The following is a 26,787-nucleotide window of genomic DNA, read 5'->3' as shown; positions in this document are numbered from 1 at the left end:
GTTGGGGGAAATTTCTAAACTATGGAACATATTGCCTTCCACTTCATCAAGGCCATAAAGTTTTAGTTTCATTGTTATTGGTATTCTCAAATGGAAGTCAGAAATTAATGGGAAACTTGTACTGCGGGAGGACTGTTTTTCTGAGGTGTGGTCTTTCAGCTAAGGCATTCAGGTGACACATGCTTGCTGAGGTGGATGTGGATCTATTTGAATAAAAAAAGCAAAAAACCACGAACGATATTCTGATCAGAATTCCCACTCACTTGAAGGGGGCAAACCCCAAAAGCTAATAGTGTTTACTACCAAATAAACCAGTTGGACTTTAACCTGATGTTGTGAGACTTCTTACTGCGTTTAACCCAGTCCAATGCTGGCATCTCCACATCATGACACTGCGTGTACACTGTGAACTGGGAGATTGGGATGCCTGTGAAATGGCATCCCGAGAGCTCAGCAGCCAGCTTCTTAGCATGAATAGCCTCTGCCCATTCCCCATGATGGCAGGAATCACATTTGGGCTCTTTTTTTGGAAGTGCCATATGATTGCATTTGGGAACTCACCCAGAAATGGGCACAAATCTCTCTCATTTTTACACTCGTTCAGCACTTGGAATTTTTTTTTGTAAGGTCATTCCCAAAGTTAAGTTTTGATTTTAAAATCCTCAGCCTTGCTTTCAAATCCCTCCATGATCTGGTCCCTTCCTACCTCTAATCTGTATTTACACTTCTATAATTTTGACACCTGAGCACACCAATTTTGATCACTGCCCAATGGTGGATATGCCTTCAGCTGTCTGGTCCTTAAACTCTTAAACTGAATTCAAATTCTTCAATTTAATTGAATTCAATTGAAAATGCTGGAAAATCTCAGCAGGTCTGATAGCGTCTGTGGAGAGAGGAGAGAGCCAATTTTGAGGTCTGGATGACCCTTTGTCAGAGCTAAAGACAAAGAAAACAGGATGAGATTTATATTGTGAGGCTGAAGAGGTTGTGTAATTGACCAAAATGTCGTGAACACCAGAAGAGAAATGGAAAGCAATGAAAGTGGACAGGGTAAAAGAGACAAACGGAAATTCTGTTGGAGAGAAGAGCAGTACTTCTTCATGGTAGACATCCCTGGAAGAGAAGTGGCAGTGAGTTGAGCACTAAGATAAAATTCTGAGCAAAGTACCAGAGAATGCTGTGGATGCTGCAATCGGAAACAAAAACGGAAAATGCTGGAAAATCTCAACAGGTTTGACAACATCTGCATTTTACCCTGTCCACCTTCATTGCTTTCCATTTCCCTTCTGGTATTGAACAAGGTTTTTATGACCTCTTGGTCAATTACACAAACCTCACCCTTGCAATATAAATCTTGTCCTATTTTCTTTGTCTTTAGCTCTGATGAAGGGTTATCCAGACTTGAAACGTTGCCTCTATTCTCTTTCCACAGATATTGCCGCATCTGAGATTTCCAGCATTTTCTCTTTGAAGAAAACAGTTCTCACGGTATTTTAGACAACATTTACACATTAACCAGTATAATCAAAACTAATTAGTTCATCATTATCACATTTACTGTTAGTGAAAATTTGAGTAAAAATTCATTGCTGGACTTGCATACCGACTCTTTGAATGCCATTCCTTGGCTGAAAAGCATTGAGGTGGTCAGAATGTGGAAGATGCCAAATCTTCCTTTTAATCCTTGGATGGAGGTCAGGTTCCTCATTAAAGTGGTTTATAAAGTCTTGATCAACTTTTTGTTGATTTGCCAAACAGAGAAAGGAAAAGGATCGTGAGAAGATAGGGGGATTATCTGGTTATTTTGAGATGCACAAATCCATGCAATAGTACTATCTATCAATAGTCTTGAATCAATCTTCAAACAGTAGTGTGATGCCACAAGGTTACATGATCATGCAAATGGTCATCCAAATTTAAATTTCCCATTGACCTTTATATCATGCCTGAATTCAGCATATTTAGTGAAGTTTTGGCTATAAACCTCTTCTTAATTGCTTGAGCTTTTTAGTTTGGAAATCTTACTTCATTGAATCATTTGAGAAAGTTTTCTGACACAGCAGAAAGGATGAAGAATAGGCAATTCCTTCATTTCCTTTACAATGATTGATGCTACCTTTTATACCTGTTTGCTTTGCACCTGAACAGCATTGCTTATTTGAGCAATCTAATTCTTTAAACCAAACAAGTCCATTTTTCTGACCACTTTGGATTGAATACGATTTTAAAAATTTGATTCAGGTTTGTGAATAGAGTCTTCATGGCAAGTACTTTTGGATTTTTTTTTTCACGTTTAGTTACGATCACAAGACTGGTCATAGGAGAGTATAATCATGGCCAAGATGCTTGAATCTTCCAGGTTCATGACATTAACGGGCCCCCCTGAAAGGGTTCGATATGATTCATTGCACAGGATTTCCTTTCATGATAGCTAGATCAGCCTGGCTATTTTACTTCTAATTTTCTTCCATCTAATTTTGCCCAAATATCTGACAACTGTTGAAGTGATTTATAAAAAGATATGTGAATACAGTCTGTCTTTTAGCATATACGGAGACCCGGTCAAAAGGTGGCAGCATTTGTTCGATACGTCAGATCAAAGAGGAAGTTATTCACTGCTTGGAATGTTTGAGACTTCTCGAACACTGAAGTTCCCAAATGCCGTGCTGTTTTCACAAAAAAATTGAATACACTTGTTCCTGAAGCAGCAATTTGTTTCTGTGTATGAAATATTTGTTAATGCCCTTCACTTCATGTGAACACCAACTGAAGCTCTGTGCTTTGTTAACATGCAAACCCTCTTTTTTTTGGATCACTATCCTTAATACATAAATATTTATCTTAATCTTTCTTAGAACAGTACATATTTTCCGTGTGAAATCTTTGTTCATTTAACCCCATTTGTCAGATTTTTGAATATTGGGTCTGGGCATCATTCTGTGCAAAATGTTGACATCTCTTGAAACAGTTTTCAGTCTTGACGCAATGTTACGACCACAGCAGATGTTATTGCTGAGCAAGCCCGACTGCAGAGTGAAGCCTGTCTCACTGATCATAAACATTTTTTTATTTTGAAAAAAGGAGGAAAGCACAGAACTCCTCCAGTAAAATTCTTAGAAAATTAAAAATATATATTCAAAAGAAAAAACAACATAAGCACACAAGATCTAGTACTATTACTGAAGTCGAGAAGCTGTTGTCAATATAATAAAGTGTAACATGTGACTTCGCAAACATTTCCACTGTGTGGAGTTCCAGAAGGAAGTTCAGAAACCAAGATTAATGATGCATTCATGTTAATTTTCCAAAATACCCCAGATTCTGGACAGGTTCCATCAGACTGGAAAGTAGCAAATCTAACCCGTCTACTCAAGAGGGAGGGAGACTGAAAACTGGAAACTAGCGGCCAGTTAGCTTAACATGTTGTGGGGAAAGATGTTAGAATCAATCATTCAAGAGGATGTAGCTGTATACTTAAGTTCAAGGTAATCAGGAAGAATCAGCATGGTGTTATGAAAGGGAAATGACGTTTAACCAATTTATTACAGTTCTTTTGCATGACTAACGTTTGCTGTGGGTAGAAGGGAGCCTATCAATATACTGGGATTTCCAGAAGACATTTGATCAGATGCAACATCTGAGATTGTTGCGGAAAATAAAAGCTCATGCTGTTGGGGATAACATATTGTCCTGCATAGAAAATCGGCAGGCTGGCAGAAAACGAAGAATATGCATGAATGGGTCTTTGGCTGATTAACAGGATGTGACACGTGAAGCACCATGACGGGTCTGTGCTGGGGCATCAACTTTTGATAATTTAGATCAATCACTTCGAGGGGAAGAAAGCCATGGTAGCTAAATTTGCAGTTGACACAGAAAATTGGAAATATGTTGTGAAGAAGAAGATGAGTTTGTTGTTGGTTTGAATCAGTGGACTAAAATCTGGCAGATGTGGTAAAATGTGAAGTTTCACTTGGGCAGGAAGATTAAAAAAGCAGAATGTTATTTCAACTGTTTTAAAGTTTATCAGTGTCACAAGTAGGCTTACTTTAACACTGCAATGAAGTTACTGTGACAATTATCTAGTCACCACACATGGCACCTGTTCAGGTACACTAAGGGAGAATTTAGCATGGCTTTGGACTGTGGGAGGAAACCGAAGCACCCAGAAGAAACCCACACAGATGCAGAGAGAACATGCAGCATCTCCAAAGGTGGTGACCTAAGCGGGGAATCAAACCCACTTCCCTGGTGCTATGAGGCAATGATGCTAACCACTGTGCCACCGTGGAATGACAGCAGAATTTTAAGGTGTTCTCATGTATGAGTCACAAAATACTAATATGCAGATAAAGAATGAATATAATTAGGAAGGTTCATAGAATAATCCTTTATTATGCGAGGAATTAAACATCAATGTAAGGATGTTATGCTTCAGTTGTGCAGAGCATTGGTGAGACCCCATCTCAAATACAGTGTGCAGTTTAGGCCTACTTATTTAAAGAAGGATGTAAATGTGTTGAAGCTGGGTTCATGGGAGGTTTACTAGATTGATACCTGGAATGCAAGGCATGTCTTCGGAAGGAGGTTTAGAGAGGCTGTGTTTGTTTCCTTGGAGTTTAAAAGAGTGAGGAGTGACTTGATGGAAGTATATAAGATTCTGAATGGTTTTGACAAGGTGGATGTGGAAAATATGTTTCCCCTTGTGGGTGAGTCCAGAACTCGGGGTCATGATTTTAAAGTTAATTGTTTCCCTTTATGCAACAGAGTTTCTTTGAGGGTTGTGCAACTTTGGAACTCACTGCCTCAGAACGTGATGGAAGCAGCAGTCGCTGAATATTTTTAAGGCAGAGATAGATAAATTCTTGATAGGCAAGGAATCAAAGGGTATTGGGGATAGATTAGAATGTGGAACTCTTAAATGCAAATATATCAGCGGTGATCTTTTTGAACGACCGAGCTGTGATGGTGGCAAATAGACGCTTCAATGTTTTGTGTTCTTCTGGTTTCACACTGGGTGGCTGCCTCAAATTGAAAACACTGTTTTTCTGCATAGAGGAGCTGATCTTCAGGGCCCACCCCACAGCCTGTACAACTCCTGATGTAAGGACTTCTCTTCATAAATATCTGTTTTCCTGCCCCCTCCCCCCCATTTCAGATTCCAGATAGGTGACCTCAAAGATTTCTTTCAATTCAACATTTCCAAACACAAAAATCTTTCGTATTTGTCTATTTTGCCTCTGCTTTCAGGTCAGTAAATTTCAGTACACCTTTCCCTGCTTATCTATGAAACTTTTAAGACGTAAAGGTTCCTTATCAACTCTGAAGTCCCTTTTGAAATTCGGCAGCTAAAAAACTGTTTCCTGTTTATTTCAAATGTAAATTTTAGATCCAATCTCCATGTAACTCAAACTCACCATAACTTCCTTTATAAATGCATCAGCTGAGTACCTTTTAACCTTCTACCTTAGCCCTCAAAGATACTTGTCTCTAGTAACCATCCTCTGTTTAACCTTGGAGACAGGCACAAACGCCTATTCTTATCTGTGCAGAATACCATTTTGTCCCACTAAATATTTAAAAATCTCTGATCACACCATTTAAAACAGGAATTGGACAGGATGCAGTAAAACTTGGATTTATCATAAACATGAGTTATCGGTGTGTTTAACCTGTGTGCTCCTAATATTGAATTACTTGAATTTGTGAAGGAAAGACCCTAAAGGATTTAACTGTTGAAACTTGGGTATATTTCTTGCTGGCAGTATGATTTTGACTATTTAAAAAAAAATCTTTTGAAAGCGTGAGCTTTTTTTTGTATTTACTCCAATTCAATCCAATCAAGTCCAATTCAGAGTCTCAAAAGTTGAGACATTCCCAATCCAAGCTGACAAGGCAGGGTTCTCACTGGTCTTGGGCTTGATCTACATAATCCAAGCTGATTGAAGTAGGCGTAGCTCCTCCTCCAAGGCTGGATCTCATTGATCTCATTTGCATCTTAGCCAAAAGACCGAGGTGCTGCTTTCAAAAATTGCTTCAAATGAAGCTGAAATCTAACCTAATGACTTCAACCAAGCACAGCATATCCATGCTACACTTGATCTTAGCCAAAAGGCTGAGAAGAGATTAAATCTGGTAAATGTTGCAACTTCACTACAAGTTTTTACAGTGGGAACTTGACCTCTGATGATTCACCATCTGTAAGAAACACTATGTAGCAAGTCAGGATAATTGAAGTGAGATAGATAAAATCAAATGGTGACATCATAAGGCTGCTGTTAAGTTACAGAAGAGAGGAATGGGAAAAGCATTAGTGCATCGGGAAGAAATTGGGCATTCTTAGGGCAGCCTGATGGCACAGTGGTTAGCACTGCTGCCTCACAGTGCCAGAAGCTTGGGTTTGATCCCAGCTTTGGGTAACGGTTTCCTCTGAGTGCTCCAATTTTCCCTCTGTCAAAAGGTGTGCAGGTTAGGTGGATTGGCCATGGTAAATGCTCAAAGTTATGGAGAGATGAGACCTGTCTCGGCGGCATGTGTTACACTGAGACAACACCAGGCCAGATTATTGTCTTGTGGGGTGATTTGCAAGTGCTTTTGGGGAGGTTTTAAGCTAACTTAGCAGGATTGTGGGAATTGGGAAGGAATATCAGAGAGGAAAACCAAGATGCACAGAGCACGGGGAGAGACAGATGGCATGAATCGGAATAGTCAAGTGTTAAGTGGCTCAGAGTAAGAGGAAAAAGTAGTAAAGTGTGAATTATGGTTATTGTGCATGTAGTTGAATGTGCAGAGTGTAGCAAATAAGTTTGAGTGACAAGTGCAGATTGCTTTGTGGCAATATGTTGTGCTGAACCAGGAATTGACTCAATGGCAGTACTGGGTATTAAATATTCCTGGATACAAGATGCCCAGGAAAGATAGGGGAGGAATGGCAGTATTAAATGAGAACAATGCAGTGCTGGAGAGTGAGGATATCCCGGAGTGGTTGGACGAAAGTGCTATTTGTTTAGGTGCAATTAGCTTACTCAGTGTAGTCTAGAGGACACTAACTAGTGGGAAAGATGTAGGAGATCATATCTGCAAGGAAATTAGAGAGGTGCAAAAAATAGAGTAATTATAATGGGTGATGTCATTATTATTCAAATAGGGATTGGAATAGTGGTGGTGCAAAGGACAGAGAGGGCAAGAATTTCTAGACTGTGACCAGGAGAATTTTCTGCAGTAGTGTTTGAAGTTTATTCGTCGCAAAAAAGCTAACATTAACACTGCAATGAAATTACTGTGAAACTCCCCTAGTTGCCACACTCCAGCACCTGTTCGGGTACACTGAGGGAGAATTTAGCATGGCCAATTCACCTAATTTGCGCATCTTTGGACTGAGAGAGGAAACTGGAGCACCCAGAGGAAACCTGCACAGATACAGGGAGAACATGTGAAATGCCACACAGACAGTGACCCAAGCCTGGAATTGAACCTGGGTTCTTCGTGCTGAGAGGAGCAATGCTAACCACTGTGTCATCATGCCACCCACGTGTCCAGTCCAGTGAGAAAGGAAGCTCTGCTGGACTTGGTTCCTGGAAATAAGGGCAAGTAGATCAAGGCCAAGTGTTCTTGGGAGAACATTTGGGGAACAGTGATCATTGTGTCATAGGTTTAGGTTGGCTAATATTGTAAAATTGGATCTGACCCAGATAAATTTGACTGAAGAGGTTGGCGGGCAACTGTAACTGAAAATTTAAAGAGGAGCTAATTTGGGCACTGCAGTGAAGGTATATTCCCAGGAAAGGGAAAGATCAGGCAAAGAAATTCAAACACTCGGGATGAGAAAAGAGTTGGAGATGCAGGTGAAGCAGGAAAAGTGTGCTTATGTCAAGTGGATAAAACACGAGTTAGTTCTTTTGAATTTCAATGAGTATAGTCCCGGTCTACTAAAGGGAATGAATTGCTGATTTGATGATTTCTTTAATGAAGTTGAGAGGATACTGGCAAGTTCATACAGATCAGGGGTTATCGGGAAGTCATGATTTATTTTTGCTCTTGCATTCAGTCACCTGCTTTGCTTTTAAAACATTTTATCTTGAGTTACAATGTCAGGTGAAAAATTATACATGAACAGTTTATGTACATTTGATCGTCTGCACACTATTCTAGCAATGGGGTGAACCCATTTAAAATAAAAGCAAAATGCTGTGGATGCTGGAAATCTGAAATAAAACTACTGCAAATGCTTGGCGAATCTGGTAGCATCTGTGGAGAAACAGTTAATGTCTTGAGTCAACAAAAGTTGCATTTGACTGTTAAATTTTGCTACCAGATCTGCTGAATATTTTCAGGACTTCCCATTTAAAGTAAATGCCTCTATTCAAATAACAAACAGAGAAATAATGCATTGGTATTGAAGAACCTTTTTATCCTGCAGTGACTGTAACTAATCTTGAAGAATTTAAATCTTTCCTATATACTTCCAGAGATCTGTTTTCAGGACACAAGAGGTTCCAACATTTGTTATATATGTTTGGGGTGGAACACATATGTAGAATTCTACGACTTTGTTAGGACCATGGATTATAGATAAGATTGCGGTTTTGAGTTGGCTCTGCAACTTTGGTCAACTTGCCTCTGCAATTTAGTGTTAACTTCTCAGTTTTTAATGTGACTTAAATTTGAGCCAGCTTAAATGAAAGATTGCAATTTGAATCTTTTTATTCTCATATAAATACAAACTTTAACTTGACACTATTTTTACAGAACCAGAATAAATCTTTTTACTCTTTTTTGTGTTTATTTTTCAGAACCAGAGACATGCTTTGATCAGTAAATGCTGAATTTGCTTTAAGCACTGTGAATATTTAAGTGCCTTATTCAACATGGGATTTGGAAGTGACCTTCGGAATTCCCATGAGGCTTTGATAAAACTGCAAGAATCCGAGCTTAAGATCTTGGAGACACTGAAGAAGTTTATGTCTCTACGTGTTAAGAGTGACAAAGAATATGCATCCTTGCTACAGAATATTTGCCAGCAAGTAGAGAAGCATGAAACATCCTCCCCTGTGGACTCAGTTAGCAATGTCTTCAAGGTAAAACTGAGTGGGTTTTTTCCTTACTTCATCAATGACTTAAATTCAAAATGTCTCAACATATCTATTGGCAGACAAAGATTTTGACACGAATGAAATATGCATTACTGATAGAACTGCTCCATTATTTCTAAATGGTAACATGTAGCAATGGTATTTGATAAGTGAAAAATGCAAATCTGACATTCTGGTTCAGAATTGCAAAGAATGAATCAAAATGCATTCATTTAACAACGATTTATGATGCTTTGTGGTGCAGATACTGTGTTTTGACTGCTTGCTCAGTTCTAGTCCTTTGAGACACTTTCATTTTTGCTTTGCAGTCTTGGACCTGTATGGTGCACCAGACAGAACAGTTGAGCAAGATAATGAAGACACATGCTGAAGACTTAAATGTCGGACCCTTGTATAGATTAACCATGATGATCAAAGACAAGCAGCAAGTCAAGAAAAGTTATCAAAGTATGCAACAACAGATGGAAGCTGAAATGTGCAAGGTAGTTGAAAGATCAGATTGAAATTTGAATACATATTATTATGTTGTTGATCATGGATTGAGTAGGTGCCATCAATTAGCATTCAATTTAGAGCTGAATTGGTTTCATGGAAGTTGATATCAGTCAAGGCAGAGAAGCAGTTTGTTTGCTGGTCCTCTTGCCTCATGTGACCAAAGATGAAAGGTGGTGGGAAAAGATAAAATATGATCAAATTTGCCTGAACTTTCTCAGGCTGTTTATAACTGTGCACATGCTTCATGTCATTTCTCATACACTCCTCAGACCTCTTGAGTGCCTTGGCATAATTGATCAATCCATCTTCCTAGATGTATTCCCTCTTCAGTGCCTCTCCATAGTTTTGCTTTGTTCTGAATTGGTGATGAGGATATGTGGCTTGTTGTGACGGGGCAGTGGTAGTGGGGCTTTGGTCTTAAGTGTTTGACTGCAGGGAGCAATGCTTCATCAAAACAAAATAGCAGATTAGTAGTCTGATAACGCATCAGTGCTGGAATCATTGTGATGGAAAGGTACAACTGGGTGTTATCAAAATAAATATATGTGTGAGCTAACCCCATGAATGTTGGAGGGCAAAATGCTGATTCAGAAAGGAAGGGCTAAGGATGGATTCTGGGGCATGTCGTGTCAAATCTGTTTGGTGACAGTAAAATCAAGTAAAGGCTGTCCAATGGTACTGGATAGTGACGAAAAATAGAGGTAAGAGTATGGGTGTGGTTGAGCTCCAAAACGAGGCAACATGCAACATCATATTTAGAACTAAAGCAAGTTTAATTGACTTTGATTTGTTTGTGCAGGGATGGAAATCTGATTAGAAATACTTGAAGATGGAGTTGTGGGAAAGATGGGTAAAGATTTAAGAGATGATAACCTTGGAAGAACTTTATGAAGAAAAGGGAGGTTGGAAATGAGGAGGGCAATAATTTGCAATGTAAGGGGGTTCAAGTTAGCTTATTTGAGGAGTGGTGATTATAACCACAGTTTTGAAAGCCTAAGGGGCAATACACAGAAGAAGAAACCATTTATGATGTTGGGATGGGGCAAAGCGGGGAATGTGGGTGGCCAGCAGTTCAGTGCAACGAGACCAAGAAAATAGCTGAGTTTTAGAAATAAGGTGTCCTCGAGAGAGTATGAGGAATAAGAGAGAAACTGTAAAGAGAAGTGGCTTTCAGGCTGCAGCAGGAAGAGGTCAATGGTGAGTTAAATTCTGACTTTAGTTGAGGTATTTGCAGCAATGGCTTCTCTTACTATCCATAGAACATAGAAAAACTACAGCACAAACAGGCCCTTCGGCCCACAAGTTGCGCTGATCATATCCCTACCTACTAGGCTTACCTATAACCCTCAATCCTATTAAATCCCGTGTACTCATCCAGAAGTCTCTTAAAAGACCCTAACGAATTTGCCTCCACCACCACCAACGGCAGGTGATTCCGCTCGCCCACCACCCTCTGGGTGAAAAACATACCCCTGACATCTCCTCTGTACCTACTCCCTAGCACCTTAAACCTGTGTCCTCTTGTAGCGACCATTTCAGCCCTGGGAAGTAGCCTCTGAGAATCCACCTGATCTATACCTCTCAACATCTTATTAACGTCTATCAGGTCACCTCTCATCCTTCTTTGTCTCTCCAGGGAGAAAAGTCTGAGTTCCCTCAACCTATCCTCATAAGGTATGCCACCCAATCCAGGCAACATCCTTGTAAATCTCCTCTGCACCCTTTCAATAGCCTTCACATCCTTCTTGTAATGAGGAATATTCCTGCACCATATACTCATGGACTCTTCAAGGCTTCTCGCTGTTGCTCATTTACCTGCTTGCCCTTGGCAAGGACAGCTTCCACGTGAATGCTGACATTGCCCATTACCTGTCTCGACTCTACCAATCTCAACACCCCTTTCAAAATCAAACTTGCCTGATTTCAATTTGCTTATCCAATGAAGTTCATTAAAGAGAAATGAACATGTTACCTTACAGTTGTAAAATATCATTCTTTTACATTTACCATGTGAAATGACCAATACATGTTCAAATTAGGCAAGTCTATTGATTTGTTAAAATACTAGGCTGTCTATTGTGATGAACTTCACTAAAATGTAATCTTACTGCAAAAATCAATGATCTGAGACCTATAGACTGACTTTCTGTTACTCTGAGTGACTCAGGAAGGATATGGTTTTGCAAATTAACATTGTGATTATCCAGTGTGAAATTAATCTTTCATATTGCTGAGTTTCATATCCAGCAAATGGGCAATATGTATAGTAACAACATTCTTATTTCTCAACAGTTGAATAGTTTTTGAGTAGTTAGTGATCACAGAATTGGGGAATAGCAGTAAGTTGATCCTTTCAGTATTAAATGTAACAAGCAAATGTGGTATCATGTTAACATAAATGTAGAGCTCAATGGTTGTGTGAATTCTATATATCCCTGAATGAACTTTGGAATTGGTACCAGAAAACTTGAGAGCTGATCTAGTACTAATGAAAGAAAATTTTCAAATTCCTTGGGGTCCAATGGATCCCCTTCTCCATTAAATCTTTTGACATGGATGTTTTGAAATGTACTTATCCTTGATCTTGTATCTACTTTAATGCTACTTCTTGGATCCATGTCTGGATCAAATGCGGTGAAATTGATGTTTTTGTAGAATCAGTATGGAACTTTCAGAGCAGATTACTGCAGAGTCAGTATGTTTGTGTGTTTTGCTGATATTTGGAAGGAAGCTTAGAGGAGCAGAGGAAATAGTAGCAAGAGTAGGTCATTCGCTGCTCAAGTCTCCTCCATCAGTTAGTTACATGGCTATTCTGCTACCTCAAGGCTGTTTTCCTGTACTATTGCCACAGCCCTTGATGTCTTTACCATCTAAAAATATATTCATCTCTGTCTTGAAAATACTCTAATGACTGCCCAAATCATCACAGCTCTCTGGGGTAGAGTGCTTCAAAGATTTGCCACCCTCTGTAGAAATTTTCAGTCAGCTTTCATGAACCTACCTCTTCCTCTGAGACTGCCTCTCTGTTTGTAGAGTGGAATTGGGTAAGATTTGACTTTGTTTGTGGATAGATTATACCTGGGCAATAGCTGACACTGCAGCTACTATTTAGTATCTATCTGATATAGAAAAAGCTTGGTTCAAGTAGTTGCTAACTCCAGCGCATAGGTTTTGAGTACTACAGCAGGTTGTATGTGTACTAGATGATTTTAACTTGGAAGCAAATTTGCTTGTTCAGTGTTGTATAAATGCAAATGGTTGTTCCTCTGAGTCATTGAGTCACAAGGGTGCAAAAGGAGACCAATGAGCCCATTGAGTCTATACTGACCTGCAGAGCAGTCCAATCAATTCTTGATCTATTCCTGTAGCCCTGTAAGTTCATTTCCCTCAAATGCCTCTGATATTCTTTTTGAAATTGTTGAACATCTCCACTCCTTCCATTATTCTCATCTGCAGCAAGTTCCAGATCCAAGGCTTTACGTTGGTTGTCATATCAGTTCATGGGAGCAGCTTTTATTTGTCTGCCTTAATTAAACTTGTCATCATCACCTTGTATATCTCTTTTTAGAGTATCTTGATATGAGAAAGGCCATTTAGGACAGATGTGGAGAAAATTCTTCACTCAGAGCATGGTGAACCTAGAAATTCTCTGCCACAGAAAGTTGTGGCAGTCAAGTAACTGACTATTTAAAAATGAATTGGATTTCTCGACACTCAAGGCATCTTAAGATATGAGAAAAGAACAAGAGTTTGGTGTTGAGATACAGGATCAATTATGATATTAAATGGCAGAGTAAGCTGGAGGGGCTGAGTGATTACCTTGTGCTCCTGTCTTCCATTATTTGATGGAACTCCCCACAACCTCCTTTGCTGCGAGGAGAACAACTCCTTTTCATTTCTCCAACCTAACATTGTAGCCAAGTTCCTTCATCCTTGGAATCATTCTGCATCCTCTTAAGGATCCTTCGCAACCTTCTTCAAGTGTGGTTACCAGGAATACTCCAGTTATGGCCTAACAAGAGCTTTATAAATGTTTAGTACAAGTTCCTTTTTGGACTCAACTCTACTTATGAGCCTCAAGGTCCCATATGATTAACTGTGTTTTCAATATGTTGTGCTGCCTTCAAAGATCTTTGCCTGCACACACTTCAGAATTATACCATTAAGTAAATATATCTCTCAGTAAAGCATCTGTCAAAACACATGCCTTCATTCTTTTCTATAAAATTTCACCTGTCAATTGTCTGCCATTCTGTGAGGACAAGAAAATATTGTCTTTTTACAGTTGATTGGTATTAACTTCACTGCTTGCTGCACTCTTAATCATCGGCAAAATATGAAATCTGACTTTGTATTCTAATATCAAGTCATTTATAGAAATCAAGATACATTTAGTGGTCCTAGCACTGACCCTTGGGAAAAACCATCATAGAAGCAAACTATTGCAGGTGCTAGAAATCTGAAATAAACATAGGTCTGCCAGCACCTGTGGAGAAAGCAGTGCTAACATTTTAGGTTGTGACCTTTCATCAATAATGCCTGTCATCTTCCAGTCTGAATGAAAACAACCATTTATCGTGACTTGATGCTTTTTGTTAAGGCAGTTGTGTGGTACAAGCTGACACTGCCTCTCTTAGTTCATGAGCTTCAATTTTGATAAACAGCCTTATTTGTGCTAATTTGTCAGATGTGTTTTTTTAATTCAGATATCTACTGCATTCCTTTCAATAGCATGGTGTTACTATATCAAAGCATTCAATTAGATCAACCAAAGGTAATCTGTCTTTTACAAATATGTCCCCCACTTTCCAAATGTTCTTTCCAAAACTTTTTTGACCACAGATGTTAAACTGACCACCCTCTATTTACTGAGAATGTCCTTGCACCCCCGCATGAGCATGACTTTGTATGATTCCCATGGGACCAATAACTTTTTAAAATGAATTAAAACTTCCAATTTATAGTTGCTTCAGGTCTGTTCCTGTGTTGCCTTTGTGACGAGGAGCAACTTCGAATGACCAGGCATTTTTCTTCAGTCTTCAGAGGGTTTCTTAAATCAACCACCACTAATAAAACCGGTTCCAATGATTTTTCTTCAGCTGACCATGCCAGAACAAATCCTTCCTGTATCTGGTTGTGGTGCAACCTTTATTCTGTGTTGACCACACAGATCTTCTATCAGTTTGTGATGTTCATTGATTTGTAACCTGATCTGAAAGGGCTTCCTCTGCCCTCTTCGTCATAGTAGCTTGAACCACTTTTTAAAGTCTTTTAGCGAGGCGTAGATGCTAATCTTGCAGCTAGGCATAAGTACTATTTTGAGGTCAACAAAGTATCCCGACTGGTGTGATCATAGAAAAGCTTTCTGCTTCTTAACGTTGTAGGCGTGTGCACTCATGCATTTCCAGTTTCGTCCGCTTAATTTCAAATTTACAGTTTACTGAAGTGAATGGGTTAAAACCTTATTCGCTCCTTGGTACACTTTTTAGGATGATCATAACTGAGGATTTACTCCAGAAGCAGTAATCTCTTGTTGGTTGTAGCAGCACCAGAACACAAAATCTTGTAATTTGGGTTAAATTGCTGCTCTGCTTGAGCATCTGGTATCCAAGAAACCAGAATGTACTTTTTTTTCTTGTTTTCATCTCTGTTTTGGTGATAAAGCTTCCCCTTCATTTAATATTTGAATTTTAAATAAAGGGTGGAAGATGGGGATTTGAATAACAGCTGCTCTCTGGCCACAATCAAATATTCTGAGACAATAGAATTGTGTTGAATGCACAAATGATGCATCTCAATTGTTCACTATCTTTCAAGCCATTTGTATTTGGTCAAATTTTTTGTTTCCATGCAAGCTAACCTATTATTTTCTGCCAGCTCAATTTTTGTTTGGCTGGAAATTGTGGCTGTGAAGTGGGAAGTGCGAGCCAGTATTTCCCTGATGGTTTATGCCCAATCTCTAACTTTCTCTTTGTGAGCTGTAACTACATTTCTGCATAATCTGTTCTGATGACTCTTGGGAGAATGCTAAAGAATTATTGAAATATAATTATCATTACTTGAATGAAGTAAGTATTTGAAGTTGTTGCTTGTGAATGCCACCAAATTCCCCATTTAAAAAAAAATTTAGATTTTAAGTAATAAAGGTGATTAAGTGAAAACTGGACTAGCTCTCAATGGTGACTATTGATTGTCTGTCTGATTTAATGTTCATGGTGTGGATGTGCCGGCGTTGGACTGGGGTAAACACAGTAAAAAGTCTGACAACATCAGGTTTTAGTCCAACCGATTTATTTGATAGTGAACGCACAAGCTTTCGAGGTTTCCCTCTTCGTCAGGTGAATGGAGAGTTCTGGCCTCAGACCTGAGGTCTGGTCTCAGGTCTGAGGCCAGAACTCTCCATTCACCTGACGAAGAGGGAAACCTTGAAAGCTTGTGCGTTTACTATCAAATAAATCAGTTGGACTAAAACCTGGTGTTGTCAGACTTTTTACTGATTTAACGTTGCCAAAGTGCATTATGAACAATGCGAGGATGAAGTAAATTTTTGGTTTGATTTATTATTGTCACACATATTGGTATAGAGTGAAAAATATTGATTCTTGCGTGATGCACACAAAAAGCATACTATACACAGAAGGGAAGGAGAGAATGCAGAATATAGTGTTTCAGTCATAGCTAGGGTGTAGAGAAAGATCAAATTAATGCGTGGTGGCTCCATTCAAAAGTCTGATGACAGCAGGGAAGAAGCGGTCCTTGAGTCAGTTGGTACGTGTCTTCAGACTTTTATAGGCGGAAGAAAGTATGTCCAGGATGCATGGGATCCCTGATTATGCTGCTTGCTTTTCTGAGGCAACAGGAAATGTAGACAGTGTCAACAGATGGGAGACTGGTTTGAGTGCCAGATTGGGCTTTGTTCACGACCCTTTGTAGTTTCTTGCGGTCTTAGGCAGAACAGGAGCCATACCAAGCTGTGATACAACCAGAAAGAATGCTTTCTATGGCGCATCTGTAAAAGTTGGTGAGAGCTGTAGCAAACGTACCAGATTACCTTGTGTTTGTGTCTTCAAATGGCAATACATCTACCATTTATTTGTGATCACCTTGTAATAACACTGATTTGTTAAACACCTAGATTGATCAAGAGTCCATAAAGCTGTATGGATTGAAAGCAAATGCCAGGTAGTAGTCATTGATTCAATTTGCTCGTGACCAATAAAGATAGACTGAACTCCTTGTTTGAACTTGTGAAAAAATGTTAAAATATAGCTCAAGGTCTTGGTCAAGGCTAAAATTACGTAAGGTTCTGATAGACAGCCTTAGACAAATGTAAAATGACAGACAAAAAGGTCCTGTTAAATTAGTTCCTAACAAACTGCTAAATTTCCCAAAATGTTTCAATTTAATTATAAAGCTTCCAAGTGTTATTTTGATTAAAAATAAATGATAGAACATAGACTGTGTTTTTCTAAATGGGGTGCGAATTTAGAAATAAGAAGTGGAATTGGAATGGCACAGTGGTTAGCACCGCTGCCTCAATGCTAGGTACCCGGATTCAATTCCCGGCTTGGGTCACTGTCTACGTGGAGTCTGCATGTTCTCCCCGTGTCTGTGTGAATTTCCTCCCCGGGTGCTCTGGTTTCGTCCCACAGTCTGAAAGACATGGTGGCCAGGTGGATTGGCAATGCTAAATTCTGCCAGTGTACCCGAACAGGCACAAGAGTGTAGCGACTAGTATGTTTTTACATGAACTTGACTGCAGTGCAAGTAAGCCTACTTGTGACTAATAAACTTTAACTTGGAAAAGGAACTTGAGAGTCCTAGTTCAGGATTCTCTTAAGATTAACTTGCAGTTTGAATTGGTAGTTAAGAAAGCAATTGCAATGTTAGCATTCATTTCGAGAGGACGAGAATACGAAAGCAGGGTTGCAGTATTTTGCGTAACATTTATTTGCCAGTTGACCCCTCAAAAATAGATCTGGTCATTATCACAGCTGTTTTTCTGAGCTTACTGTGTGCAAGTGGCTGCTGCATCTCCTACATTACAACAGTGACTATTTCAAAAATACCTCATTGATTGTGAAGCGCCTTGAGTTGCCCTGTGGCATACAATGTTTTAGACGAGTTTTCTGTGCTATATAAATGTGAATCTTTCATTCCCTCCAATTTTTTTCACCTTTCCAATTTTCTGATTTTTTTTTTGAAGCACAGAAGGTTGAATCTGAATGTTCTCAAATAATAAATGTACAGTTCAGGAACCTGATTAATTTGATCCCATGTATGATTTAAATCACGTCCTTATCCATCTAATTCAGAAGCTACAGAGGACAATTGTCCTGTAATACGATTAACATGAAGATGACAAACTCAAAATATGCCATTTCATTTGGAAAAATGGGGAAATCCCATAGTTAAATACAATCTTTTTATTGCAATGGTTTAAGGTGAAATGTAAAGCATTTATTTGTAAGTACTGTAACAAATAAGGAATTTAATTTGTGGCAAAGTGGAAGCATTATGTTCTTAATTGTCAGAATGTTAACTGATTCATAAAAATCTTCCAACTTTCACAGAACCTTTTGTTTATTATTTTTAGGTAACAAGGACTGAACTTGAAAAGCTAAAGTCTGCCTACAGACAGTTAGCAAAAGAAGCCACCACTGCCAAGGAAAAATATAAAGAAGCTCTTTCAAAAGGTAAATTTTAAAATAGAAAATTGTTGCAGGACAAAAAACTTAGTGCTTTTATCTTTTTCATAGGTTTTGCTTGCTCTTATGAAATGGAAATAACTATTTTATCATCATGTGAAGAAACAGACCACGTGGAGTGGATGGCATTGTTTTGAAAGCAGTTAACATAAATCTACTATAGTTTTTTGAGAGGACAATTACGAGTGTGGATCAATGCTATCCAATAGTTTATTAGTTTATCCAATAGTTTATTAGTTTATCCAATAGTTTATTAGTTTATCCAATAGTTTATTAGAATCTTATGTTCAGGAACATAACAGAGCATACTATTTAGTCTCTTTAGCTTGTTCTTTGTTCATTCAGATCACAGCTGATCAATGACCAAACTCCATATATCTACTTTTGCCCCATATTGCTTTAATTTGATTTCTAACCAAAAGGTAGCATCAAGCTAAGTCTCACACTTGGTGTGATCATGGCTGATCATCCAACTCAACAACATGATCCTGCTCCCCCAACTACCTTTCGCCCTTGAAATGTTTTAGACTTAACTGCTTTCTGTGGTAGCAAATTTTACAGGCTTATCATTCTAGGTGAAGAAATGTCTCTTTATCTTAGAATTTACCCCTTGTGCTTAGACAATAACCCTTGGTTCTGGACTCCCTCTCCATCGGAAATATCCTTTTTGCATCCACTGTGTCGAGTTCTGTTAGAATTTTATAGATTTCTGTGAGATCCCTCATTCTTAACTCCCAGCGAATATAATCGTAACCTGCACAATTCCTCCTCATATATCAGTCTTTCCATCCTAGGACTCACCCTGGTAAACCATTGCTGTAAAGCAAGAGCATCCTTCTTCAGATAAGGAGACCAAAACTGTGCACAATATTCCTGCTGTGGCCTCATCAAGGACCTATATAATTAGAGCAAAACAATCTGCTCCTGCACGCAAATCCTCCTGCTATGAAGGCTAACATGCCACTTGCCTTCTTTACCGCCTGCTGCACTCGCATGCTTACCTTCAGTGACAGTGGTGTACGAGGACACTCGGGTATCACTGCATGTTCCCCACTTTCAATTTGTAGCCATTCAGATTATTTGTCTTCCTGTTTTTGCCATCAAAGTGGATAACCTCACACTTATCCATGTTATACTGCATTTCTCCATTCTCAGCCTGTTCATTTCACATTGAAGGATCTCTGCATTCTTCTCACAGCTCACCCTCCCAGTCAGCTTTGTGTCATTTTGCAAATTTGGAGATATTACATTTAGTTCCCTTATCTAAATTAACATATATTGAAAATAGCTGGGATTGGAGCAGTGATCCCTGTAGTTCCCCACTCGTCTCTGCCTGCCATTTGGAAAAAGACCCGTTTAATCCTACTCTTTGTTTCCTGCCTGTCAACCATGGTGGCACGGTGGTTAGTTCTGCTGCCTCGCTGCGTCAGGGACCCAGGTTCGATCCCCGGTTTGGATCACTGACTGTGCGGAGTTTGCATGTTCTTCATATGTCTGCATTTGTTTCCGCTGGGTGCTTCTGTTTCCTCCCACAATCCAAAAGACATGCTGGTGAAGTACATTGACCTAGTTAAATTCTCCCTCCGTGTACCCAAACAAGCGCCGGAGCGTGACAACTAGGGGATTTTCCCAATAACTTCATTGCAGTGTAAATGGAAGCCTACTTGTGGCAACATTAACTAAACTTAAACAACAGTTTTCTATCCACCTCAATACACTAACCCCAATCCCACATGCTTTAGTTCTGTTCACTAATCTCTTATGCGGGACTTTGTAGGAAATCTTATGGAAGTCCAAATAAACCATGTCCACTCGTTCCACTTCATCAAAGAAGGTACACCCTCAAAGAATTCCAGTAGATTTGTCAAACATGGTTACTCTTTTGTAAATCCATACTGACTCTGTCCAATTCTACTACTGTTTTTCTAAGTGCTCTGCTATAAAATCCTTTTATAATGGATTCTAGCATTTTCCCACTATTAACGTCAGGCTGACTGGTCTCTGTTTTCTCTTTACCTCCCTCTTTAAATACATTATCTACCCTCCAATCTGGATCTTGAGAATTTATAAAATCTTGGAAGATGACCACCAACGTATCCACTATTTTTAGGGCCACTTCCTTGAGTACTCTATGTTGTGAATTATCAGGCTCTGAGGATTTATTGGCCTTCAATCCTATCAATTTTCCCAAAACCATTTCTCTATCAAAATCAATTTCCTTCCGTTTGTCCCTCACTAAACCCTGTTGTTTGTGTCCACCTTTGTGAAGACAAAACACAAGCATGTATTCAGTTTTTCAGCCATTTCTTTTGTTCTTCATTATAAATTCCCCTGTTTCACCAATTTTCTTCTCCTTGTTGGGAGGGATCGTCTTGGGAAGAGTGATCATTGTATGGTTGAGTTTTTGATGCAGATGGAGGATAAGAAAGTAGGGTCCCAGACCTGTGCCCTCTGTTTGAACAGAGGGGAGTACGATAGGATGAGAGAGGAATTGGCAATTGTAGATTGGGGGCGCAGCTTGGACGGTAGGACTGCTGAGAAACAGTGGAGGATCTTTAAGGAGATCTTTCTTGGTGCTCAGCAGAAATTTACTCCAATGGTAAAGAAGGATCGTAGGAGAAGGGATAATCAGCCGTGGTTAATGAAGGAAATAAAGGAGAGTATTAAATTAAAAGCTGATGCGTTTAGAGTGGCTAAAAGTAGTGGGCGAGTAGAGGATTGGGAGAGGTTTAAAAATCAACAAAGAATGACGAAGAAGTTGGTAAAGAAAGGAAGGATAGACTATGAAGCTAAACTAGCGCTAAATATAAAAAAGGATAGTAAGAGTTTTTATAAATATATAAAGAGGAGGAGGCTGGCTAGGGTGAATGTTGGACCCTTAGAGGATGAGAGGGGGGATTTAGTGGTGGGGGATGAGGAAATGGCTGAGGCCATTAAGTTTTTTGCTTCGGTCTTCATGGAGGAGGACGCGAATAGTTTGCCAGGTATTAACGATAGAAGGATGTTAGGAGTTGAGGGCCTGAATGCGATCACTGTCACTAGAGAGGTAGTGCTCGACAGACTAGCGGGACTGATGGTGGACTAGTCCCCAGGACCGGATGGAATGCATCCCAGGGTTCTGAAGGAAATGGCGGAGGTGATAGTGGATGCCTTAGTGATTATTTTCCAAACCTCGCTGGATTCCAGGGAAGTGCCGAAAGATTGGAAAACGGCTAATGTTACGCCGCTGTTTAAAAAGGGTAGTAGGCAAAAGGCAGGGAATTATAGGCTGGTTAGCTTAATGTCTATTGTTGGAAAAATGCTTGAATCCGTCATCAAAGAAGAAATAGCGAGGCATCTTGAGAAGAATTGTTTGATAGAGCAGACATAGCACGGATTCGTTAAGGGGAAGTCGTGTCTGACGAATTTATTGGAATTCTATGAGGATGTGTCTAGTGCGGTGGACGGAGGGGAACCGGTGGATGTGGTGTTTCTCGATTTTTCAAAAGGCGTTTGATAAGGTGCCGCACAAAAGGTTGTCACAGAAGGTTAGGGGGCATGGAGTTGGGGCTAAGGTGTTAGCGTGGGTAGAGGATTGGCTGTCAAATAGGAGGCAGAGAGTAGGTGTCAATGGGTGCTATTCGGATTGGCGGTTGGTGACTAGTGGAATGCCCCAGCGATCGGTGCTGGGGCCTCGGCTATTTACCATTTATATAGATGATCTGGAGAAGGGAGCTGAGTGTAGTGTGTCGAAATTTGCTGATGACACAAAGTGGAAAAGCAAATTGTGCGGAGGGTGTAGAAAGTCTGCAGAGGGATACAGATAGGCTGAGCGAGTGGGCAAGGACCTGGCAGATGGAATACAATGTTGGCAAGTGTGAGGTTATCCACTTTGGCAGGAATAATAGTAGGAGGGACTACTATTTAAAGGGCGAAAAGCTGCAGCATGCTACGGTGCAGAGGGACCTGGGGGTCCTTGTGTATGAGTCGCAAAAACCCAGCCTACAGGTGCAGCAGGTGATCAGGAAGGCAAATGGGATGCTGGCTTTTATAGCGAGGGGGATTGAATATAAAAGTAGGGAGGTCTTGCTGCAACTTTACAGGGCACTGGTGAGGCCGCAGCTGGAGTAGTGTGTGCAGTTTTGGTCGCCGCGCTTGCGCAAGGATATTTTGGCCTTGGAGGGAGTGCAGAGGAGGTTCACTAGGCTGATACCGGAGTTGAGGGGGTTGAACTATGAAGAGAGGCTGAATAGACTGGGCTTGTACTCATTGGAGTTTAGAAGGATGAGGGGGGATCTTATTGAGACGTATAAGATGATGAAGGGGATGGATAGGGTAGAGGTGGAGAGGTTCTTCCCGCTCAGAAAGGACAGCAGGATTAGATGGCACAGCCTCAAGATAAGGGGGGGGGCGGTGCAGTTTAGCACAGAGTTGAGGAGGAACTTCTTCACTCAAAGGGTGGTGAATCTCTGGAATTCTCTGAAGTGGTGGAGGCTACCTCGCTAAATATATTTAAGACACGGGTAGATAGGTTTTTGGTAGGCAAGGGGATTAAGGGTTATGGGGAGAAAGCGGGAAAGTGGAACTGAGCCACTTCAGATCAGCCATGATCTGTTGATTCGTTGGTTAAGAAGAAAAAGGAGGCTTATGTTCGGGTGAGACGTGAGCACTCGGATAGTGCACTAGAGAGCTTTAGATTGGCTAGGAGGGAGTTGAAGAGCGAGCTAAGAAGGGCTAAAAGAGGACATGAGAAGACTTTGGCTGATAGGGTTAAGGAGAATCCTAAGGCGTTCTATAGGTATGTCAAGAACAGAAGGTTGGTTAGGGCAAGGTTAGGGCCAGTTATAGACGGCAGAGGGAAGTTATGTGTGGAACCGGAGGAGATTGGTGAAGCATTGAACCAATATTTCTCTTCGGTGTTCACGCAGGGGGACATGGATATAGCTGAGGAGGACACTGGGTTGCAGGGGAGTAGAATTGACAGTGTTACAGTTGATAAGGAGGATGTGCTGGATATTCTGGAGGGTCTGAAAATAGATAAGTCCCCTGGTCCGGATGGGATTTACCCCAGGATTCTCTGGGAGGCAAGAGAAGTGATTGCAGAGCCTCTGGCTCTGATCTTCAGGTCGTCGTTGGCCTCTGGTATAGTACCAGATGATTGGAGGTTAGCGAATGTTGTCCCATTGTTTAAGAAGGGGAACAGAGACTTCCCCGGGAATTATAGACCGGTGAGTCTCACTTCTGTTGTGGGCAAGGTTTTGGAAAAAATTATTAGGGATAGGATTTATAGTTATTTGGAGAGTAATGAGTTGATTGGAGATAGTCAGCATGGTTTTGTGGCGGGTAGGTCGTGCCTTACTAACCTTATTGAGTTTTTTGAGAAAGTGACCAAAGAGGTGGATGGGGGTAAGGCAGTGGACGTGGTGTATATGGATTTTAGTAAGGCGTTTGATAAGGTTCACCATGGTAGGCTTCTGCACAAAATGCAGACGTATGGGATTGGGGGTGATCTAGGGAACTGGATTAGGAATTGGCTAGCGGATAGGAGACAGAGGGTAGTGGTTGACGGTAAATATTCATCATGGAGTTCGGTTACAAGTGGTGTGCCTCAGGGATCTGTGTTGGGGCCACTGCTGTTTGTGATTTTTATTAATGATCTGGATGAGGGTATAGTTGGGTGGATCAGTAAATTTGCTGATGACACCAAAGTCGGAGGTGTGGTAGATAGTGAGGAAGGGTGTCATAGTTTGCAGGAAGACTTAGACAGGTTGCAGAGCTGGGCCGAGAGGTGGCGGATGGAGTTTAATGCAGAGAAATGTGAGGTAATTCACTTTGGTAGGAATAACAGATGTGTTGAGTATAGGGCTAACGGGAAGACTTTGAATAGTGTGGAGGAGCAGAGGGATCTAGGTGTATGTGTACATAGATCCCTGAAAGTTGGGAATCAAGTAGATAAGGTTGTTAAGAAGGCATACAGTGTCTTGGCGTTTATTGGTAGGGGGATTGAATTTAGGAGTCGTAGCGTTATGTTGCAACTGTACACAACTCTGGTGCGGCCGCACTTGGAGTATTGTGTGCAGTTCTGGTCCCCACATTACAGGAAGGATGTGGAGGCGTTGGAGAGCGTGCAGAGGAGGTTTACCAGGATGTTGCCTGGTATGGAGGGGAGATCCTATGAGGAGAGGCTGAGGGATTTGGGGTTGTTTTCGCTGGAAAGAAGGCGGCTAAGAGGGGATCTTATTGAAACATATAAGATGATTAGAGGTTTAGATAGGGTGGATAGTGATAGCCTTTTTCCTCTGATGGAAAAATCTAGCACGAGGGGGCATGGCTTTAAACTAAGGGGGGGTAGTTATAGGACAGATGTCAGGGGTAGGTTCTTTACCCAGAGGGTGGTGAGGGATTGGAATGCCCTGCCTGCTGCAGTTGTAAATGCGCCTAGTTTGGGGGCGTTTAAGAGGTCTGTGGACAGGTTTATGGACGAAAAGGGATTGGTTTAGGTTAGTGGGTCATTGTTGTTTTTTTTTTTAACTGGTCGGCGCAACATCGTGGGCCGAAGGGCCTGTTCTGCGCTGTAATGTTCTATGTTCTATGATCTTATTGAGTGGCGGGGCAGACTCGAGGGGCTAGATGGCCTACCCCCTGCTCCTATTTCTTATGTTCTTATGTTATGTTCTCATATACTGATGGAAACTTTGACAATCAGTTTTTATGTTTCCTGCACACTTACTCTCATACTTGATTTTTCCCTTCTTAATCAATCTCTTGGTTCACCTTTGAATTCTGAACTGGTCCCAGTCCTCGGATCTGTTGTATTTTTCAGGTAAATTTGTGTGCTTCTTCCTTGGATCTAATACTATATCATTTCCCTTGTTAGCCACGGTTTAGTCACCTTTCCTGTTTTACAATTGTTGCACTTAACTCATGTGCTCTGAGTCTTGCTATTGCCCATCCACCATCATCTCTTTAGCATTTCCCAATCCATCATGCCATTTTAGCTTTCTTTATTTAGATTCAAGAACCCCAGTTTCAGAATCAACTATGTCTCTCTCCATCTCAATGAAAAATTCTATCTTGTTATAGTCGCTCATCCCCAATAGATTTCGCACAACTAAGTTGCCAATTATTCCTTTCCCGTGAGACAAAACCCAGTCTGGGATGGCCGATTCACTTGTTGGTTCCTCAATGTATTAGTCTAGAAAACCATTCCCTACACACTCCAGAAATTTATTCTCCACAGTATTGTGACCAATTTGATTTGCCCAATCCGTATGCAGCTTAGTCACCCATAATTACAGATGTTCCTTTATCACGTGCATCTCTAATTTCCTGTTTCAAGAATTAATTGCAATTTTGATTCCTGACTGAAATTGTTAGGTTACTGCAGTATGTGAAGGTCCTTGAGTGGGTGCTGTGGATATTTACCAGAATGGTTCCAGGGATGAGATAGTTTAGCTACAAGTTAAATTGAATGAGGTGGAGTTGCTCTCTTTAGAGCAAACAAGATTGAAGGGGGATTTGATAAGGTTGTACAAGGTTGCGACAGGTTTGGAACAGATGGACAAAGACTAGCTGCTGCTGCTAGCTGGTGGTCCAACATCTGGTCAAGGGACACGTTTAAGATTTTGGACAGGAGGTGCAGCGAGAACATAAGGAAAAATTTCTTTATGCAGCGAGTGGTATTGGCCTGGAGCTTTGCCCCTTGGACGTTGGAAGTGGAGATGATATTGGAGCCAAGGAGCAGAGGGTGGAATCGTTGTGGGTGGAGATTAGGAACAGCAAAGGGAGGAAGACGCTGGTGGGTGTCGTCTGTAGGCCCCCGAATAATGATCTGGAGGTGGGGCGGGCTGTTAACGCACAAATAAGTGCGGCGTGCAGGAATGGGACGGCCGTAGTTATGGGGGATTTCAATCTGCATATTGATTGGTCGACCCATGTTGGATGCGGGGGCTTGAGGAAGAGTTCTTGGAATGCTGCCGGGATAGTTTCCTCGAACAGTGTGTGTTGGAGCTGACGAGGGAGCGAGCTATCTTGGATCTGGTGCTATGTAATGAGGCGGGTAGAATTAGGGACCTTGTGGTGAAGGATCCTCTTGGGGAGAGTGATCATTGTATGGTGGAGTTTCTGGTGCAGATGGAGGAGGAGAAAGTGGGTTCCCGGACACGCGTCCTTTGTTTGAATAGAGGGGAGTAGGGTAGGATGAGAGAAGAATTGGCGAATGTGGACTGGGGGAGCGCGTTGGAGGGAGGGTCTGTTGAGGAGCAGTGGAGGATCTTTAAGGAGATCTTTCTTGGTGCTCAGCGGAAATTTATTCCGATGTTCAAAAAGGATAGTAGGAGGAGAGGTAATAAGCCGTGGATAACGAAGGAGGTGAAGGGAAGTGTTAAACTAAAAGCGGAGGAATTTAGAGTAGCTAAGAGTAGTGGGCGAGAAGAGGATTGGGAGAGGTTTAAATGTCAACAAAGATTGACAAAGAAGTTGATAAAGAAGGGTAGGAGAAACTATGAAGC

General features: G+C 40.8%; 1 protein-coding gene across 2 annotated transcripts in view; it reads left to right on the top strand.

The window, feature by feature from the left end:
- The window catches only part of fer (fer (fps/fes related) tyrosine kinase), a 204,580-nt gene that overhangs the window by 27,650 nt on the left and 150,143 nt on the right, over nucleotides 1-26,787 (top strand). For both annotated transcript variants that reach the window (XM_080189038.1, XM_080189039.1), the window contains exons 2-4: nucleotides 8,796-9,080; nucleotides 9,404-9,577; nucleotides 18,187-18,286. In XM_080189038.1, coding sequence (XP_080045164.1) covers nucleotides 8,871-9,080; nucleotides 9,404-9,577; nucleotides 18,187-18,286 — 484 coding nt within the window. In that variant the 5' untranslated portion in view covers nucleotides 8,796-8,870. The remainder of the gene's footprint in view (nucleotides 1-8,795; nucleotides 9,081-9,403; nucleotides 9,578-18,186; nucleotides 18,287-26,787) is intronic.

This window comes from Carcharhinus amblyrhynchos, chromosome 5 (genome assembly GCF_965287045.1).
Source record: "Carcharhinus amblyrhynchos chromosome 5, sCarAmb.v2.hapA, whole genome shotgun sequence".
In the NCBI taxonomy this organism is placed as follows: Eukaryota; Metazoa; Chordata; class Chondrichthyes; order Carcharhiniformes; family Carcharhinidae; genus Carcharhinus; species Carcharhinus amblyrhynchos.
This window is presented reverse-complemented; position numbering and strand designations above follow the sequence as displayed.